Below are 18,642 nucleotides of genomic sequence, written 5' to 3' on the forward strand. Positions count from 1 at the left end.
TGCCTGCCCCCTTGCCTTGTAACATCCTCACTACTAGGTAGGAAAACTCAGCAGGCAAAGATTGAAGCAGTCACTGCTCTAGGGTCATTTGTGTAGCCAGCTCAGGCGGACGCAGGTTATAACCGGCTTCTTAAAACCAACCTACGTGCGAAAACTAATTCCCTGCCCCACTGCTAAAACCGACTTTGAAAAAAGAAATCAAAAGGACTTGGGACTTTTGATTTCCTCAGCAGCAGGGAGGGAGAGAATGGACAATTCCTGCAGAGCAGAGCGGGGGCCGACAAGGAAACAGACGCCAATCAATCCTTCTTCACCCTGCAGGTCACTCTGCTTTTACCTGCTAATTGCGCCTCCCCCAGATTTGACCTTTCCTAACTAGACCAAGTGGTTCTGCCCGTTTGCCTTCTGTGGATCTCTTTAAGAGACAATTATCCGCTCACAGCTCAGGCCTCACCCCAGGCTACTGCTCTCTGTTCTGTTGGTCCTGCACTGTGCTTTGCAATCCACACACTGCTTTACTCCTTATCCAGTGGCTGGCTAGCTGGTCCCCCAGTCCCAGATGCTATCACAATGACCCAGGTGTATCTATGGTGGCACCTATCGAATTCTGAATCTCTGTGTAGATGGCAGCTTTGAATGTCTCATGGACTACTGGGAGTTGAAAGCTGCATCACACAGCAATGGGAAGGCAGTTTTCCCGGGGTCTAGGATCTAAGCTATATCCTTACTCTCCACCCAGGTGACATGCAGGGAAAAACACAGTTTGCATCAGTGCAGATTTGCTCACAGACATTCCAGGGTGAACTCAACCTGCCGAAGGCAATGGGCAACCAGCCAACTCTCCTTGCCCTGCTCTCACGTTGAAACATTTCATCTGACAGGCGGGTCCATGGAACGGGAGCGCTACTCGTTTTCTGCCCTGGACCAAATTCTCCTCTGGCATAAATGGGTGCAATTCCACTGACGCCAATGCAGCTTCACCCATTTAAATCAGCAGAGGGTTGGGCCCATTTCTTTGTCCTCTGCTTCTTCAACTGATTAACAAACTGCAGGATGCCATGCCCTCAAGACCAGCCCGCCCGGACGTCGGTTCTACCTGTCGAAAAGGCAGGGCCAGACCCTGAGTGGCTGCACCTTCCAATGAAGCTCAATGCAAGTACTGAGCCCCGTTCAGAATATGGCCCACGGGAGGTTTGTGGAATAGTGGCCCAGCAGTAAAACACTTCTCAAAGGCCATCAGAAACGAAATCACAAGTTTGGCGATAACCCCTCACAAGGGAATAGTTGTATATAGCTGCTTTTGCCTGTGCACAGATCATTAGCATTAAATGACTAGTCAAGAGGCAAAAACCTTCACGTCTCCCTCTCCTTCTGTCTTGTATGATGGAAACTTATTATTATTGGTCAGGGGACCCGCCGGTCTGACTTCACCCCCAAAATCGCTTTTTTTTTTTCCCTTCTGGAGGAAACAGCTAAGCCCAGGCAAGACCCAGAGCTACAGGGAAAGGTGATATAAAACGGCAACAGTCATCACACAAACAGAAAAATAAAACAAAAGAAAAGGAAAGTACAGATCCCGCATTTTAATCTATGCAACACTGACAGTGACAGATAACAAGTTATTAGAGGCTGGCCATGCACCTTTGACTCCATTACTGGTTGTTTTTTCAAATGTCACAGCTGCACCACTCTTCTCTCTTTAGTCCAGGAACATTTCGGGAAATGTTGTGCAGAAAACATCACAAAAACAAATACATCAGTTGCCGTGGTTGTTTTTTAATAATGACCCAGATATTTTTTAAAAAGGTAATGTCTTGGTGAAATAAACTGAATATTCCAAAACCAGGAGGAAGTGATTTCCCCGTTACTCATGGTTCCTTTGTGTTTCATTTTCTGGAGACCGTGCAAAATCAATTCACTAATAATAAATAATAGTCACATAATACTTAGCGCTCCGACAGCATTTTTGTATGTAGATCTCAAAGCACTTTACAAGACTGGGTAGGTGTCAACCCCATTTTACAGATGGGAAAACTGAGGCACAGAGAGGTTAAGGCCGTTTTCTCAGGTGAGATGCCTTCTGACTTATTTTCAGGGGTGCTGAGAAGCTGCAGTTCCCGTGGCTTTCTGCTGGAGGGGTGGATGCTCAGCACTTCTGAAAACAAGGCTGAAGGCATCTCAAAGTCAGGCTCTCAAAATCATTGGCCACGTTTGAAATGTTTGGCCTACGTGACTTGCCCAAAGCCACTCGGTGAGTCAAGAGTTGAAGCACGACTAGCACCCAGGTCTCACCAGTTCCAGTCCCGTACCCTCCCCACTGGAACATGCTGCCCCTCAGGGAGAAAATACTCCATTGCTGAGTTCTCAAACAGCCCTGCAGGTAACGTCTGGCTCCAGCAACGGACTTGCCTGTCCATAAGGGAAAACTTACACTGTTACAAAAGAGAAGATTCAACAGGCTCTTTATTAATCAACCAAAGCTTTTTATTCACTCAAAAACTCTTCCGTTTTTAATTTGCAAATATTAAAAGAATAGAGGGTCTGACAGTGACGCTGGGCTAGGGGACTGCACCGTCCTGAAGGCAGCAGTTGACGACCACCCAGAGGGTCAGCAAAAATTGCCAAGCAGAAGTCATCTTTCACTGGCGGTCAGGCAGGGCTGTGGCGAAGACCTCAGGTACAGCTCTAGGGGAAGGACTGGAATCAGCCAGAGCCTGGGTGTTGCTGTGCGGTACGTTTCTCTTCCACGCTCCCTACCAGTTGAAGGCCTCGTGAGCTCAAACCCAACACTTCTTTCCCGCCCCATCTCGACCCACTCGCCCTGACAAACACAGCTTTCTTTCCTACTCTTTCTAACAGGGCAGAGAGGCCGAAGGCTCCGTTCCGCTTACTCCCTTAGCGGTGCGTGTCAGTGGGGCCCACTACCATCTTTTGGGCCTTTTAGGAGCTCACAGGAAATAAGCAGGGCCGGCGCAACCCATTAGGCGACCTCGGTGGTTGCCTAGGGCGCTAACATTTGGGGGGCGGCGACCACGGTGGCTGGAGCTTCGGCCGCCCCGGTTGCCGTCGATATTTCGGGGGCGGAACCTTCCGCCGCCACTGTCGGGGGCGGCATTTCAGGGGCGGGACCTTCCGCCGCCTCTGTCGGGGCAGCATTTTGGGGGCGGGACCTTCCGCAGCCTATGTCGGGGGCAGCATTTTGGGGGCGGGACCTTCCACCGCCTAGGGCGCCAAAAAAGCTGGCGGCGCTCCTGGAAGTAAGCTAGAGAGAGAGACATGGGAATGGAAAGAGCTTGGGGCTTCTCCGAGTAAGACACTGAATCCAGTAGCACCCCCATGTTGCCGATAGTTAAATAAAAGCGTTTCGCTGACACCTGAGATTCCTTGCTTCCTCGAGAGTGCGTTACCAGGGCTCTCTGCAGCTCCCAGACCAGGGGTTGTTAACTGCGGCCGAGCTAGAGACGGCTGCTGCTACTGAAAATCTGGCAAAGACAATCTATTTGTTAAAAAATAGTTCTGTGTGAGCTGGACCAATGATCCTTGACATACGGTGGCTCCTTCATACAATGAACTGGAAGGTGAAAAGCCTCTGCCAAACTTAAAAGCCTTTCCGAGGAAAGTGCCAGAACAAATACATTCACACTTGCCTGGCTATTGTTATAACCTTTGTGCAGTTAGTTATTTATCAGCCAGGGAAGTTACAGAAGTGTCACATTCACCTTAAACGCCAGTTGGTATCAGAAAGGGACCAGCCTGGAGGGGAAGAAATGGTGAGCCAGGCGGCACCGCAGAGAGCTACCAAAAAACGAGAGCATTCTGGCCACAAAGCAGCAGGGGAATTGAGTTTCCCTTGGCATGACCGGGATGGTATGTTCCATTCTTCACCCATCCATCCCTGTAACATATCAGATTGTAGGGAAAAGCAGAAGCCAGCCAACTCCCAGCTGCAAAGGGAGAGAGGCCTGGCTCTTGGGTGTAAAAACTTGTGTGCCCTTAAAGAGAACATGGTAAAGGAGTTCAATTCCTTGTCTCGCTTCCTTTATTTTAAGCCAAGCTTTCCAAAAGAGCCAGCAGCACCCAGGAAAAGCTCAGGGCCCTCCGACACCTTCAAAACCCTATTGCAATGGCTCTACAGATTCATATTATGGTCCTGCTCCTCTTGAAGTCAATGCAAAAGTCCCACTGGGCCAGACCTCAGCTGGTATAAAACGGACATAGCTCCATCAAAACCAACGGAGCCACTGACTCTACACCAGCTGAAGATCTGGTCCATTGAGTTTAGTGGGATCAGGATCAGGCCCTATGAGGTCAGAATTTGTCCTGCCATAAAATGCAGCAGTTGCTTGGTGAGTTCTCCTAAGGTTGATCAAGTCTCCTCAAGAAGTGTCACAGTCAATGGGTCCCTCCTTACAAAGCAATACCACAGTAGCCCCAAGACAAAACCTCTCACCATACAGAACTGCAGTGTCTTGATGCTATTTCTGAACAATATGTATCGTCTCATACAGGATCATTTCCTAGTGGAACCATGTTGGTTTCAGAACATTCCACCCATGGGGCTTTCAGGATCAGGAGTCATTGAAGAGGCTGGTTATTATTTTAAGTAATGACAGAAATCATTCAAGCCCCAATCCAGGGACTCATCTCTATTTAGGAATGAAAATTTAAGCACATGCTTAAGTGATTTCCTGAATAAAGGTGGACGTAAGCATGTGCTTTTCTGGCTTGAGGCCTCTATCTGGAGGAATCAGTTATAGTAGAGCCGATCCAGACTATCCAGCCTACCTGGTGAATGGAACAAGAGGGGAAACGGACATTCCTACCACATTTTCAAGTCAAGCTACGCACTCCATGGGATTCGCAACCCACCAGTGGACGGTCTCCGGCCTCACTGCATGACTGGTGCCTTTGAGGGGAACAAAAATACGCAGTTTTGTGGTTCTCCCCCCAAAATCTCTCTCTCTTGACCTGCTAATGCATGAGTCATCCCCAAGCCCTCAAGCTAGATCTGGAGCTAGGTCTGTTACGCAGCATGCTGACCAAGTTCTGCTTGGACGTACGCAAGATGGATGTGCACACAAATCAAGCTCTGGCAGCTCAGCTTAACAAGCAACCAAATAGATCATGCTACTTCCCACACTTTGTGCTTTGCCGATACCAGTGAGAGAAACATGTGGAAGGGGATGGTCCTTAAGAACGATATAGATGGGATGTTTGAGTGCTCTGTGTGATTGTTACAAATGGAACGCAGCTGTAGGACAAGACAAGAGTTCTTTACCAGTGCTGGGGAATAAATAGCCACCGTAGATAGATGGCCACTCTGCACTAGGGATGGGATTTCGGAGTTAGGTACTAATGGGATTTGAAAATTCCAGACTTGGAGCCAAAATTGACATGTACAGTTCGCCTGGAGTTAATTCTCCGCCCCGGCCACCTCTGCTGTTTAAAATCCTTGCTTTGCTGGTTGGACCTTGGGTTGGCTGAGGCGACTGCAGACAGCTCCGAAGTGTTGATCACAGCCCAGGCCTTTGGGCTTGGTGTTCTGTGGGCCAGGAGGCCTCCCACCCAATGCTGCCCACACATCAGGGATCCGTCCTCAAGCTGCTGTCGATCAGAGTTGCTCCCTGGAAGTCAGTGGAGTGATTTATACCAGCTGCATTTGTGACCCAGTTGCTGAAAATATTGCTCTGGAAAGCGTGGGTGACCTCGCTGGGAAGGATGAAGGACATCATTATAACCACACAATGAGAAATAACTTCCAGCCCCACCCAAAGAAAAGGTACTGGGGTATTAAATGCAAAATGCAGGGCAGATGCAGTTGCTTACACTGATGAGTGTGCGGGTAGAGCACTCCCCTCTCGTTTCACGCCAAAAAAAAAAAAAAAGAAAACAGGCTGCGCTCTAGAAAGTTACAATACCAGCTCACTCTTCTTTCTTCTGGAACAAGATTCGGAGAACTTCCACCGTAACTGCGTGGCGGTAAAGAGAGGACACAGACTGTGGAGAAAAGCCTTCCTGGTTTCCACAGCTTGTGATAGGCCAAAAGCTCTTATGTTTCCACGACCCGGGTATCGCCATAACCTGCAATAGCAAGCAGGGATTGAGGGGCAGTTGCCATCCTAAAACATCTGTGCTCTGTGACACATGGAGGACTGAACATGGAATGCAAAGTACTGGAAGAAAGCCAGTGTTATGTACAAGCTAGTGCAAATGTATCACGGCTGGACGGAATCAGACCTTACTCGACTGTGTGTCCCCATATCGCCCCTAACGCAGTCTACGCAGAAGAGAAGCCTTAATGCTGGTGACAGCTAATGGACATCTCTTCTTTAGTTCCAGCGACTGAAGTCAGCTGTTTTTGGAGCCGGAGTTCATGTTTCAAATCTATGTAGCTCTGGTGTGTGGACGATCTCGAAGTCTGCCCGACTACGGAGACAGGAGACACCCCTCCTATGGATATCTGCCCCTGTGCAAAGAGGCACCCACATTCACCACCCTGCAGGCATTTGAGTGCCAAATCTGGGTCACCTGGGCTGTATATCATCTCTGGCAAAGCACAGCTTGCACTGGTTACACTGTAGGGATATGGTGGGAGAGGAAGGAAGGAAGGGGAAGCAGTGCTTGGCACAGTGGCTGGGATTTATATACAGAAAAAGCAATTTCGGCTCTGAAAGATGGAGTCACTGCCCTTTTCACAGGTTTCCCCTGAGAGGTTTCAAGTACTGCCTGGGAGAACCCAAGAGCAGATTCTTCCTCCTGCCTCCCAATCCATTACTCTGCAGCTGTTCTTGTTACACACAGTCTGAAGCAGAACAATGCTTGGTGTTTGGATCCCATGGTGATCAGAGCCTTAGAAACACTGCGGTTAGCTAGCACAACAGGGGAATGCACCAACCTCTGGGTGCATGACCAAAAACGCGGGTGGAAAGGCAAAGGTCTCTGATGTTCATGGTGCACTGTGTGTGTACAGGCACCGCACAAACCTGCCTAGGGAAACCTGCAGGAGGCTTTCCGTTCAAATGCCTGCCCTAGTCTTGGGTGCGTTTGCTACTGTGCGTCTATTCTGCTATTCCATTTCGCCCAAAGGTGGAGATAGACCAAGCAGAAATGGGGGAAGGGGCAAAGCCGGATTTGTTTTGTTGATTGTTTTCCTGTTTATCAAAGCTCAGGTCCATCTTTGTGACCCAAACTGGGCGCCGTAGGAATGGATGTGACCCACTGAACAAGCCTTCTCTCAATGCATGGCCCGAAGAGCAAAACTCAGGAGCACTTTAAAACTATCAAACGAGCGCAAACGTGGCAAAACGCTAAGAGGCTACAGCCATTCTTCCTTCTCCAGGACACTAAGCAGCACTCTGGACAGGAGACACCCCTGGACAGCGTCAAGTAGCTCTGGACAGCGTCAAGGCTTTGGGTTTTGCCTTAAACAGCTATGAATTGTAGTTTGCTTAGACAACTCTCCTAAGCTCCACTGACCTGCTGGTTCTTTTCAAAAACATTACACTGTACAATCAACCAGCCATCTCTGTTCTCAGCCCACAGGGACTCCAGGCTCCCAACCTCCTGGAGGCTTAGCAAGGCCTTAATACAGTTCCATTTTTTTAACTCCCCATCCGCCCCGCAAGACAGATACACGACAGTCCCAGGATTTTCCAAAAAGAAGGGTCATTTTAAAGCTCAAACAATATTGGCCCCATTAATACTTTTCATGCAGAAAAATGTCTGGATACTGTATATTTCATCATTCTGCTTTACACAAAGGCAAGATGGCAAAATGAATGCATAAGGGCAACAGAAATACAGCTTGTTGAGGGGAGGAGAGCGTTCAGTCCAAGCCTGGGGATTTGTCAGGGGTAGTAGCTGAGTTTCTAAAGAGAAGGAAGGAGGGAGGGCAGGGTGCAGGGACTAGAGGTATGGGAATAAGGAGAAGGGGGTTAGATTATCCCCCGTAAAACATCAACCAGCCGACAAAGCACAGTATATGGGCGGGGGTGGGGGGAGAATATTTTTGGCTTAATTGCAATAGCAGGCTCCCTCCCCCTGCCATAGTGTGTAAACCTTGCAACTTTTATCACCTAGGTGTTTCAACACACGAAAGACTAAACACAGCAGCAACGGTTACAACAAATAAATAAAGATATCGATAACAGAGAGAGGCATAGTCACAAAAGCCTCACTTTTTCCATCCAAAAAAAAAAAAAAAAGCACAATACTGTATCACAAAAACTATACAGATCTCCCTAGCGACGCCGGCTGGGCTGCTGCTGGAAACGCAGGGGATGTGGAACTTTCATTTCCAATTGCCTTTTATCGTCCATCCCCTCGTCCCCCCCCCCCGCCGATAAAGCAGAAGCCGATGGTGATCAAGCACTCGGACGGCGTGCAGCAGCCGCCCGCTCCAAGACCTCAGCAGTACCTTTTGGCTCCTTTTTCATGCTGCGCTTTTCTATGAAAACAATGTAAAATATTTAGTGTTTTTAGTCTGTTCCAAAAAAAAAATCTACTAAGTAAAAGCAAGAGGCGGGAGGGGTCTCCACACAGCGATGCATGATCCCTTCCACCCCCAGAAGCTGAAAAATTCACTGTTTTTTCTTTTTCTATTTTTTTCCTTTCTTTTTTCTTCTTTTTTTCCCTTTTTTTGTTGTTGTTATTGTTGTTGTTGAGAAAGCGGAAGTTGGCAAATGGACACGGTTAATTCAGAGTGCAGAGTGGGTGCGGGGGATGACCTCACACTTCAAGCGCCTCCCTTGTTCGTGTAACATAAAGGAAGGCTGGAGAGGGACAGGCAAGCTTCTTTACTGAGGTGGTCTGATGGCACAGAAAGAATCTTCCCCCAGGCAACTGAAAGAGAAGTTGGGGAGGAAGAGGAGAAAGCAAGTCAACCTGTGTTTAAATCAACAAAACTAGAGATAAGAAGAAATTTATTGATAAGTCAGTCTTGCCAACTCGTATCATTTTATCCCAAGTCCTGCCATCTTTTTTTTTTTTTTTCTTAAGGACCCAGCTCCTGGAGTCAGGTGATTCTTGTGAGACTCTATTCTATGCTTTGACTGAAAATAGAAAGGATGTTTCTTGCCATCCTGGCTGTGGAGAAAAGTTTGGAAATATGACACTCCCCCACACACATCCAAGGCTCCAACGCCAGAACCTAAAGTTTATTATTTTTTTAAATCTCTTGGTTTATTAGCACCTCGCCAGTTTCTGAAAGCTTGCTGTTGGCAATGTTGAGTTGGTTGGGTAAACGGGGGGAAATCTGCTGCCTCCTTTTGAAATCCCCCCCCCCATTTCTGGGGGCTTAAAATTTCAAAAATGGGAAACATCATCCAAGTTATGAAATCTGAAGAATTCCAAGGGGGAGACGGAGGAATTTCTGGGTGAAAGTGTTGATGGTTCTCACCCCCACTTTTCTGTTGTAATTCAATATTTCGGAGACATTTCTTAATGTGCGCTCTTTGGGGCAAGGGCTGCATCTGTGCAGCCCCTGTGTGTTCCCACAATACACAGATAAAATTCAATAATAACCCATATGATTAATGCTGCAGAATATTGATGAGCAGGGGCTATTCAATATTACACCCTGCCAGTTGTGCTACCGATGCTTAGCACACGAGCACCTTCCCCAATCCCCAGATTTTGCAAACTGCCTCTGGGGCTCTTCCATCGCGGCTACCGGGTGAGTCACACCACGGACCCTGCTGGTTTAAAATCCTTTACAGCGAGGCAGGTTTTACTGTATCATCGGGTACAACAGTCCTTGTGGATGCCTGAAAATCAGAAAGCGTGTTTGCGATTGTCCCCCAAGGTTGTAGGAAGGAATCGACTCCCCCATCGGGTGGTAAGAATTATAAAGCTCCCAAGAGGGGAGTTTGGAACCAACTAGATCCAAGTCTAACCACCGCTCGTCCCCCAGTAACTCACTAAAGAGTTTGTCTTCTCCTCCCTTCCAGCCTCTGGCTTCTCCAGCTTACTTTCTTCTTTGCACCACTGCACACAAAGCCCTGAAGAGCAGCTTTCCCTACGCCAGGTGCCTGCTGCTGAGCTCAGGGCCCCACCGGGCCCCCATTGGAGCTTGCCCTGCATTCCCGACTAGCTCCCTTCTGACAATATGGCATTTTCCTTTGTGCATGTTCACCACTAGAGTTTGCTACATACCGCCTTAAAAACAGCCAAGCCCAGATGGAAAGAGGCAGAGTTAGGGCTCAGAGGAGAACATATTGCGCAGGGAAGGCAGCATCTGCAGCTCCCGCCAATCGAATTAGTGCCGGTCACCCCATTCCAATAACATGCCCCTGCTTGAAAAGCAGCAAGAAAGAGGGCATGTTATGCAGAGATGGGCTGAATTCAGCATCATTTCTTGGAGACCCCTTCTCAAATCTGGGTGTAGGGACTAGCCCTGGGTCTGAGCCCTCTCCCCACCCACCCCAGATGTGGCAAAATAAGAACCAGCCTGGTAAAGGGGTACAAAAATAAAACGAACCCACCACAGGTTTTGCTCGACCCTCACGCTGCATCAGCGTGCGGCTTGAATTATGGAATTGTGAGGGTCAGAGATGGAGGAGACCTTGGACCTCATATCTGCCCCATCTTCCTGGCAGCACAGGCATGCTCCTTCCAGTGCATTCCCCAAACTTTACCCCAGCCTAGTTTCAAAGTCCCAAGTGATGTCTGGGGTTTATCTAGGGCTATTAGCATGGTCTCTAAGTGCTAGGATGCTCAAATCTTCAGGGTACTATTCCACAGCCAAAGAGAACTGAGATGTGCTGGAGGAGGTTCCTCTGAGCCCCTGTCTGGAATCCCAGCACCATCCTGACAGGGACACCGGGGTGACCTCCTTGGCTTTGGTCCAGCTCATTCCACTCTCTGGACGCTGCCAAACTTTCCCTGACAGAGACCACTCATCCCTGGGGCACCTCACAATGCTTGAGGAATAGCCCTTGAGGAATAGCCCCGACTGCACTGTCCACTTCTTCCTCTGCTTTCCCTTACCTCCTGGCTCCTGTGCCCTCCTCCCTGTTCCTCACCTCTCTGCATTCTAATGTGGCTGCTTCCTCCTGCTGCTCCATGTTACTTAGGCCCAAACATAGGGGAGTACTTCTCCACACAACTCACAGTCAACCTATGGAACTCATTGCCAGGGGATGCTGTGAAGTGCAAAAGTATAACTGGGTTCACAAAAGAATTAGTAAGTTCATGGAGGATAGATCCATCAATGGCTCTTAGCCAAGATGGGTAGGGACACAACCCCATGCTCAAGGTGCCCTGAAACCTCCAGTTACCAGAGGCTAGGACTGGATGATAGGGGATGGATCACTTGAAATTACCCTGTTCCATTCATTCCCATTGAAGCATCTGGCACCAGTCACTGTCAGCATACAGGACACTGGGCTAGATGGACCATTGGTCTGACCCAGTATGGCCGTTCTTATGTTCTAGCATTGACAGCACAGAAGAGACTGTCTGCCCACTCTCAGTTCCTGGGCCCGGCACCACAACAGACCCCAGCACCATGAGGAGCAATTGTCCCAGATGCTGGGACTGGATGACAGTCCAATTACTTAATGATTGCCCTGTTCTGTTCATTCCCTTGGAAGCATCTGGCATTAGCCACTGTCAGAAGACATGCTCCATGCATCTGAAGAAGTGAGGTTTTTTACCCACGAAAGCTTATGCCGAAATAAATGTGTTAGTCTTTAAGGTGCCACCGTACTGCTTGTTGTTTTTGTCGGAAGACAGGATACTGGGCTAGGTGGACCATTGGTCTGACCCAATATGGCCGCTCTTATGTAAGGAAAGTCCTGCTTAGTCCCTGCAACCCCTGATCAATTCCTGGAAAAGTTCGAAGCAACTGAAAATGTGCAGTGTCAGGCAACCGTAAGGAATGGCACCTACACAGTCTAGTCACCACATAAGAGCTGTGAGAGGCTGGAGCGTGCTCAGTAAAGATGGAATCTTTGGAGACTTTAGCTGCCAAACTCTAACAAGTCTCTACTGTGCATGTGGAAGCAGAGATTTTTTTCAAAGGTTTATAATGTGACCATATTTGGGTGGATTTTAACGGGGGGTGGCCAAGGCACATTCCTGACATAAAGGCCACCCACCTGCCAAATTTCAAGCTCTTTCTCCAAAGCATGGGGGCGCTAGGCCTTTTCAATTAAACAGTTGCAAGACTATTTTTAATACGGGCAATATAACGTATTTTTTCCTAGCATCGTTCTAGGAAATGGCTGAGCTGTTTCAACTGAAACTTCCCCCCCTCCCTCAAAAGTTCAGCATGAGGCAAACACGCAGCACAGAAAATATTAGCTCAAACAGTTAGAGTTTGGCAAAGTTATAAGCAACTGAAAATAGGCCGTGTCCGGCAACCGTAAGTCTAGGCAGCACCACCAGTTCTGCTTACAATAAACAGAGATCCCCAGCACTGCCACCTTGCTCGGCTTACCTCAGCTTGGGATCCCAGGACTATACGAGTCCGTCATAGAGGGACAGGGCCTGTACGATGGATGGGTCGGCTTTGGAGCCTTCCTGGAACTCCTGCAGCGTTAGCTTCCCGTCGGCATTCTGAAAAGCAATGGCCGTGAGAGCTGGTGATGGCCAATATGTTGCAAGTAATTGTTTTATTGAAATGCCCTGGACCCAGAGGAACAATCTGTGCTTGGTATTAAAGAGAGACAGCTTTGAGCCAAAGCCCTCACCCCAAACTCCAAGGAAATTCAGATAGATTTGGACCCGGCCCCGCTTGACTCTGCCCCATCCCTGATATCTCCCCCAATTCTCTACTGCCTTGTGTGCATGTTGAGGAGTGGATTCGAAGGGCCCCTCATTCCTCTGGCGCTGCCCCACTGGCCCTTGCAGCCCTCACTGGGCAGGTGGGCAAGAGTAGACCTGGAAAGTTGGCCACCCTGGTTGGGGAGGGGTTACGGCTAAGGGGATAGTTACGCTGGTCCACTCGGCAGCCTCCTCTGGCCCTCCAGTAGAAACAAAGGCTGCCCTTCCCCCAGAGCAGGCGGTGACAGAAAGGCACCTGGGCAAATCCCACTTCACCCCTGGGCGTGACACCGCTCTAGCCCAGCAAGGCGGAGTCCAGCCCAAAGTGCCAGCCTGCCAGAGGCGGATTCAGCCAAGTGCCCAAGCCCAGGCTTTGCTTTAAGTCTCCACTAGGGTTTAAGCCCTCTGCTGAATCAGCCGTGCATTGAAATGAGATCACCCGTCACCTCCACACCTGGTCAGGCCAGCCTGGGGTCAAGAATCCACGCTCACGCGCAGGGGGGAAGCGGGAAGCAGAAGAAACTGTACAGCAAACATCCCCTCCACTGGGCTAGTCTAGATGGTTCAATGACAAATGTGGCGCCGTGTCACACCCGATGACGAGAGGCCCTGAGTAGCTGGGGCTCCCACCAGCCCTGCAGAAGCTTTGAGCAGGCTGCATAGGCGAGATTTTGTGTTCACAGGGAGAGGAGACGACTACAGGCCGGTGGGTTTCATGGGGGACCCACTCTGGGAGATGGAGGAGCGGGGCTTGTGACAGCCGCCGCCCCCTAGAGGTGAGAAGAAAACACACAAGAGTTGCCATCGAGTCTCACCTTGTCCATCATAGCGAAAATCCGATCCACTCTCTTCTCAGGTGTGTTTTCCTCTTCTGGAAGCTCTACCGTATTTCCCTGTAGGGACAAGAGAGAGCGTAACTTACGCACATTTACTGCTTGTGGCCGGGCTGCATCCTCGGTGCTGGGGGGTCTCTGCGTCTCATCTCTCTGTGCATTAGGTGAAGAATGCCCCGGTCTAGAGCTGAGCTCCCTCGGGCCAGTTCTGGGCGGCTCCATCCGCTCTGCAGAAAGCCTGCTCTCTCCGCCGCAGCCGACCTCACGTGCATCCCAGTCACAGGAGACGCCTAGCGAAGGGCCAGATCCGATCCCTGCCCCCACTTGGAGCAGCACTGGGACCTGGGGCTGCAGCAGTCTCGGGAGGTGGGGAGGGAACACAAGCCTCCCACAGCCGGCTGTGCAGCCAAGTGATGCTGATGGGGGTCACAGGCTCACGACAGGAACCTCAGGTCGGAAGCCACCTCTGCTGCACTCTGCTCTCTAGGGGGAGGAGTTATCCAGGAGGCTGTCCTGCTCTTCCCCACCTCAACCCCCTCCACCATATCCACAAAAGCAGGGGGGGTGACCTGCCGCAGGGGCTACCCACGTCCTGCCTCACTCTGCCCGTTGGAGCCATGCTAATTTGACTCCCGGACAGGCCTGCTGCACTCCTGGGGACTGCATCAGAATCTGCTGCTTGGATCTGAATGCAAGTGGGACTGCGGAGCATTCTCCCCCAGCATCCTCTCCCCCTCCCCCGGACACTCACCACCATCTGATAAATAGCGTCTACGATGTCCAGCATCTCGTTCCTCGTGATGTAACCATCGTTGTCCAAGTCGTACAGTTTAAACGCCCCTGAAACCAAGAGTGACACTGAATTACTGAGGAAGTGCCGGGCGCCAGTGGGCAGGCAGCACCCAGTGTGAACGCAGGTTGGGCCGGCAGCAGAGTCTGACGGCTCTTAGTGGCCTGTCTGTGCCAGGAACAAGCCATCTCCTGGGGACCACTTCCCAGGGCACAGACATCACTGGCACTCCCCGGCCAGTCTCAGCTCAGAGGCCAAGAACTGAATGGGTCCTGGAGACTGATTGGCCCCCACGCCCCAGGCCAGGATCTTCAAGTTGCGGGCAGGGGCAGAATAGTGGGGCAGCGAGGGGGAGCCCTGCCTTGCTGCTGTCTGCACTGGACCTGTGCTGTGGATAAAGAGAGGCCCCGGTTCTGCAGGGCTGTCAGTCCGCCAGGTTTCCTAAGCACCTTAATGCACACACAGTAAGTTAGCGCCCAGCTCTCTCCTCTGGGAGCCTCCCTTCCTGCACCCCGGCGAGTGTCTCCCTGTTTTAATTAGGGCTGTACGAGGTGAACGCCTGCAATGAGATCCCAAGACAGAGCCCTGGCGTAACAGACTCTACACTGCAACTGGACGTGAGCGTCCCCCCAGCTCTGTGTTAGCGGAGCTCGCCCTAGCGCATGGAAACGGGCCGTGTGGGCATTGCTGTGACGTTCCGCCTCGGACTCCACAGAATGGTGCCGGGGCTTGAGAGCCCCAACTCCAGCCCGAGCCACAGCGTTCAAGCAACGCCCACGCAGCTATTCTTAGATTGCGAGTGGGAGCCCCCCTAGCCCCAGTCTGTGGGCCGGCTGGAGCCTCGCTCCCGGCTGCAGGTTAGACATACCCAGTGAGACCCCTCTCCAGAGCTCTCCCCTGCTTGGGCAGATGCTCACTGCATGGCTGCCTCTTGCTATTCTGGACCCATTCTGGGCTCAAGGGCGGAAGTGGGGGGACAGACAGAGAGACGCAGTTCCTGGTTTCAAACTGAGCTGAGGACTTACACCGCAGTTTCTCATCCAGGGTCCCTCGGGAAGTGACTGACAGCGCCTGGATGAATTCCGAAAACTCGATCCTCCCATCCTGAGAAGGGAAAGAGAGATCTGGAGTGATATACACGTCAAAAGCACATGGGCCGAGGTTTGTATGGCTACACGTGTGTGCCCGTGCCTACGAATTGTGCATGCAAACACATGTGGAGTCCCAAACAGGCCAGTTCCATTCAGACACCGCGCTGCTGATTCACGGTGGTGACACAAGCGGGGTTAACTGCATTCCTGCTCTGGGGCTCCATCACTCGATCTTGCTCAGGTGACCCCTGTCCACAGCTATGGTCCAGTAGAGTAACAGGTCCAGTTACTCTTGGTGCTTGGGGAATAATCAGCTGGTAAGAGAGAGGGCAGAATGCTGGGCACCAAACTCCACTGTCAGGCACCTGATTCTGTGGACGGGGAGCAGCTCTCTCGTATCCCGACTGGTGGAGCAACTCCATTTCTCTGAGCGGAGTTTCACTGAGCCCTTCTCTGCTGTGAGTTCCAATCCCAGGGCCAAATCCAGAGGAGATATGGTGCAAGTTACGCTGCCATCAGTGGGCATGTAACAGTCTCAACGGCTATTGCCTTGTACCATTCTGATCTTAGAGCGTTTTACAGCTGCTTTGCGTGTCTGTAAACGAAGACAGTGGGGAACAGGCCCAGGCAGTCTACATTCGGTGTAACTTTGGGAATGTCTACACTGTGCACTAAGGCCAGGCTCTAACTCAGGTTTGAGCCCAAGCCCCACTTCTGTCCACACACCAATCAGTCTGACTCGGGTCAGCAAGTGCCCAGGACCCTGCGGGAGGGGAAGGAGTGTCAGAGCCTGTGTCCTGCCATGACTCACGTCTAAGCCCTGTCCTTTTGCAGTGTGGATGCAGCCCAAGCCGCAGACCCATGAGAAGGCTGGCATAGTGCCACATGGACACGTTCCCACGGCTGTGAGACCCGGGTCTGACAATCGTAAACCCAGGCTAACAATGCAGTGGGACACTCAAGTGCGGGCAGGGAAACACCAAGTCCACAAGCCCAGGTCCCGCCGACCCGGGCTCAGGGTGCACTGGAGACATACCCTTCGTGACCAGAGGAGAGGGATGTCAGGGGGTGGGGTAAACATGTACAAAGTTAGAGTCCTCTTCCCCCCCGCCCCAACTTTAACAAGTCCTGGCAGCCTGCAGAACAAACTGCAGCTGAGGGATGGGGGAGTCAGGTGTTTTGGGCTTATGACAGGGTCTCTCTCCCACCCATGAAATTCTCTGCAGAAGAAAAACAAATGGGAGAATTACTGAATGGGAGCAAGAACTCTTCCACATGCAAAATGGAGGGAGGGCTCCTGGCAAAGGCTGCTGCTGACTGGCCTCAGCAGAGCAGGGTTGTCTCCTCAGCAACTCTGTGCAAACAGAACTGCTGGTGCCCAGGTGACTGCGAAGTCTGACCCGATCCAGGCACGGACAGGAGCTCGCCCTCTGAACAGGGAAGAGAGTCGTAGCCACCAGGACAGAGGCGAGAGATAAAGGAGAAGGGAATTACAAACATGTATTTCCGCTGCAGCTTGTCTGTAAAAAGCCTGATCTGGCTGGCAACGTAAAACCTGCAGCTCTGGGTAATTCCTGACGTGGATACTTCTGGCTGATTTAGCGGGTAAGGGACGGTCCGGCTGATGGGCCTCTGTTAGCAACACCAAATGTCTCCTTTTTCCTCTTTCGCATTCTGCGGCCTATCCGCTGCCCCCTTGAGAATCACAAAGTAGAGCGAGCGCAGGGACTTGCTGCTAAAGCTTCTCCGCTTGAAATTCCCTACCAGAGCTGCCCAGAGGATTCAGGGGGCCTGGGGCAAAGCAATTTTGGGGGCCCCTTCCATAAAAAAAAGTTGCAATACTATAGAATACTATATTCTCGTGGGGGCCCCTGTGGGGCCCGGGGCCTGGGGTAAATTGCCCCACTTGCCCCCCCCAGGGGCAGCCCTGTTTCCTATTCCAGGAAGTGAACGTTCAGATTTTCGCATTCAAGGACTGAACAGTGAGCGGGTGTCACTGTATAAGACATTTCGTGGTATCCTAACCACACAGCTCCCGGCGGGTGAGAGGGGTGTGCACTGAGGGCCAGGGGAGCTCAGCAGCTGCCAGTCACCGACTTACTTTGTTTTCATCAAAGACGTTAAAAACGAAGGTTGCAAATTTCGTTGGGTCGCCAAAGGGAAAGAACTGCTTATAGATCTTCTGAAAGCCAGCTGCGTCCAGCTGTCCGCTGGGGCAGTCCTTGATGAAGCCCTTGTACCTAAGAAAGAAAGAAGAGTGAGTAACTGGTAGACTGGGCACATCATCACACCCACCCTCCCCTCCACTGACCCAGCTGAGGTCATTGCTTCTGTACTACTGTTTCTCTTTACAACCCCGTTCCTTTACCCCAGGGCTGAGCTTTCTCTGCCATTACAAACAGCCCATCCAGAGAGGGAGAAATTCCTAAGGGCCAGTATCCTCCCCCCACCTTTCCAATGGTCTGTGCGTTTCCTGAGCAGCTCCGTAGCCTGCGCGGTTCAGTGACAGGACAACTAGTGGTTTGTGGGAGGCCCCCATCTGGTAGCAGCAGCTGGTGCAGAGACCCGGTGCTGCGTTCGTATCTCAGCCATGCGCCCCTGGGAGGCTGGCGTCAGGCTGAATCTTGACTCTCCACAGCGCTGACCAACTCAGCAAGCAGCCAGAAGAACCAAAGAGAAGCAGGGCGTGGCTGGCAAGGTTTCCAATACTCCCCAGCGAGGATTTCCAGCCGGCGGGCTCGCCCTGGCAGAAACCTCACTTGCCATTCTCCTCTGTGCATGCCGTCACCAGGGAAGCACTTGGCACACGGCACAATACAATGGGTACAAAGAGGAGCTGTTCCCAGTTGGCCAATCCCCTTCCTCGAGGCTACAATCCTACCACACTGGCAATGTATTTCACATCTTACTAGTCTCCTGCTCCATCTCTGCATGCTACAAAATGCTCACAAGCCCACCTCCACTCCAGACATGTGTCTAAAGGAGGGAGTCTAGTCCAGTGGCCAGGGTGTGGGAGTCAGGAGACCTGGAGTCTATTCCTGGCTCTGCTAGCAACTCACATGCCTGCTCTGGGCCTCAGTTTCCCCATCGGTAATCTATGGATCAGTGAGCTCTACAGCTAGAAAGTGCCTTACAAAAGCTAGGTGTTAATTCTTATTACAAG

General features: G+C 51.1%; 1 protein-coding gene across 4 annotated transcripts in view; it reads right to left on the reverse strand.

Moving 5' to 3' along the window:
- Nucleotides 1-1,568: 1,568 nt before the first annotated feature.
- The window catches only part of NCS1 (neuronal calcium sensor 1), a 113,164-nt gene continuing 96,090 nt past the window's right edge, over nt 1,569-18,642 (reverse strand). For all 4 annotated transcript variants that reach the window (XM_054007712.1, XM_054007710.1, XM_054007711.1 and 1 more), the window contains 6 exons: nt 17,581-17,719; nt 15,414-15,492; nt 14,350-14,438; nt 13,581-13,658; nt 12,440-12,558; nt 1,569-8,841 (listed from right to left, as the gene is read on the reverse strand). In XM_054007712.1, the coding sequence (XP_053863687.1) occupies nt 12,460-12,558; nt 13,581-13,658; nt 14,350-14,438; nt 15,414-15,492; nt 17,581-17,719 (484 nt within the window). In that variant the 3' untranslated portion in view covers nt 1,569-8,841; nt 12,440-12,459. The remainder of the gene's footprint in view (nt 8,842-12,439; nt 12,559-13,580; nt 13,659-14,349; nt 14,439-15,413; nt 15,493-17,580; nt 17,720-18,642) is intronic.

Source organism: Malaclemys terrapin, chromosome 17, assembly GCF_027887155.1.
Source record: "Malaclemys terrapin pileata isolate rMalTer1 chromosome 17, rMalTer1.hap1, whole genome shotgun sequence".
NCBI lineage: Eukaryota > Metazoa > Chordata > Testudines > Emydidae > Malaclemys > Malaclemys terrapin.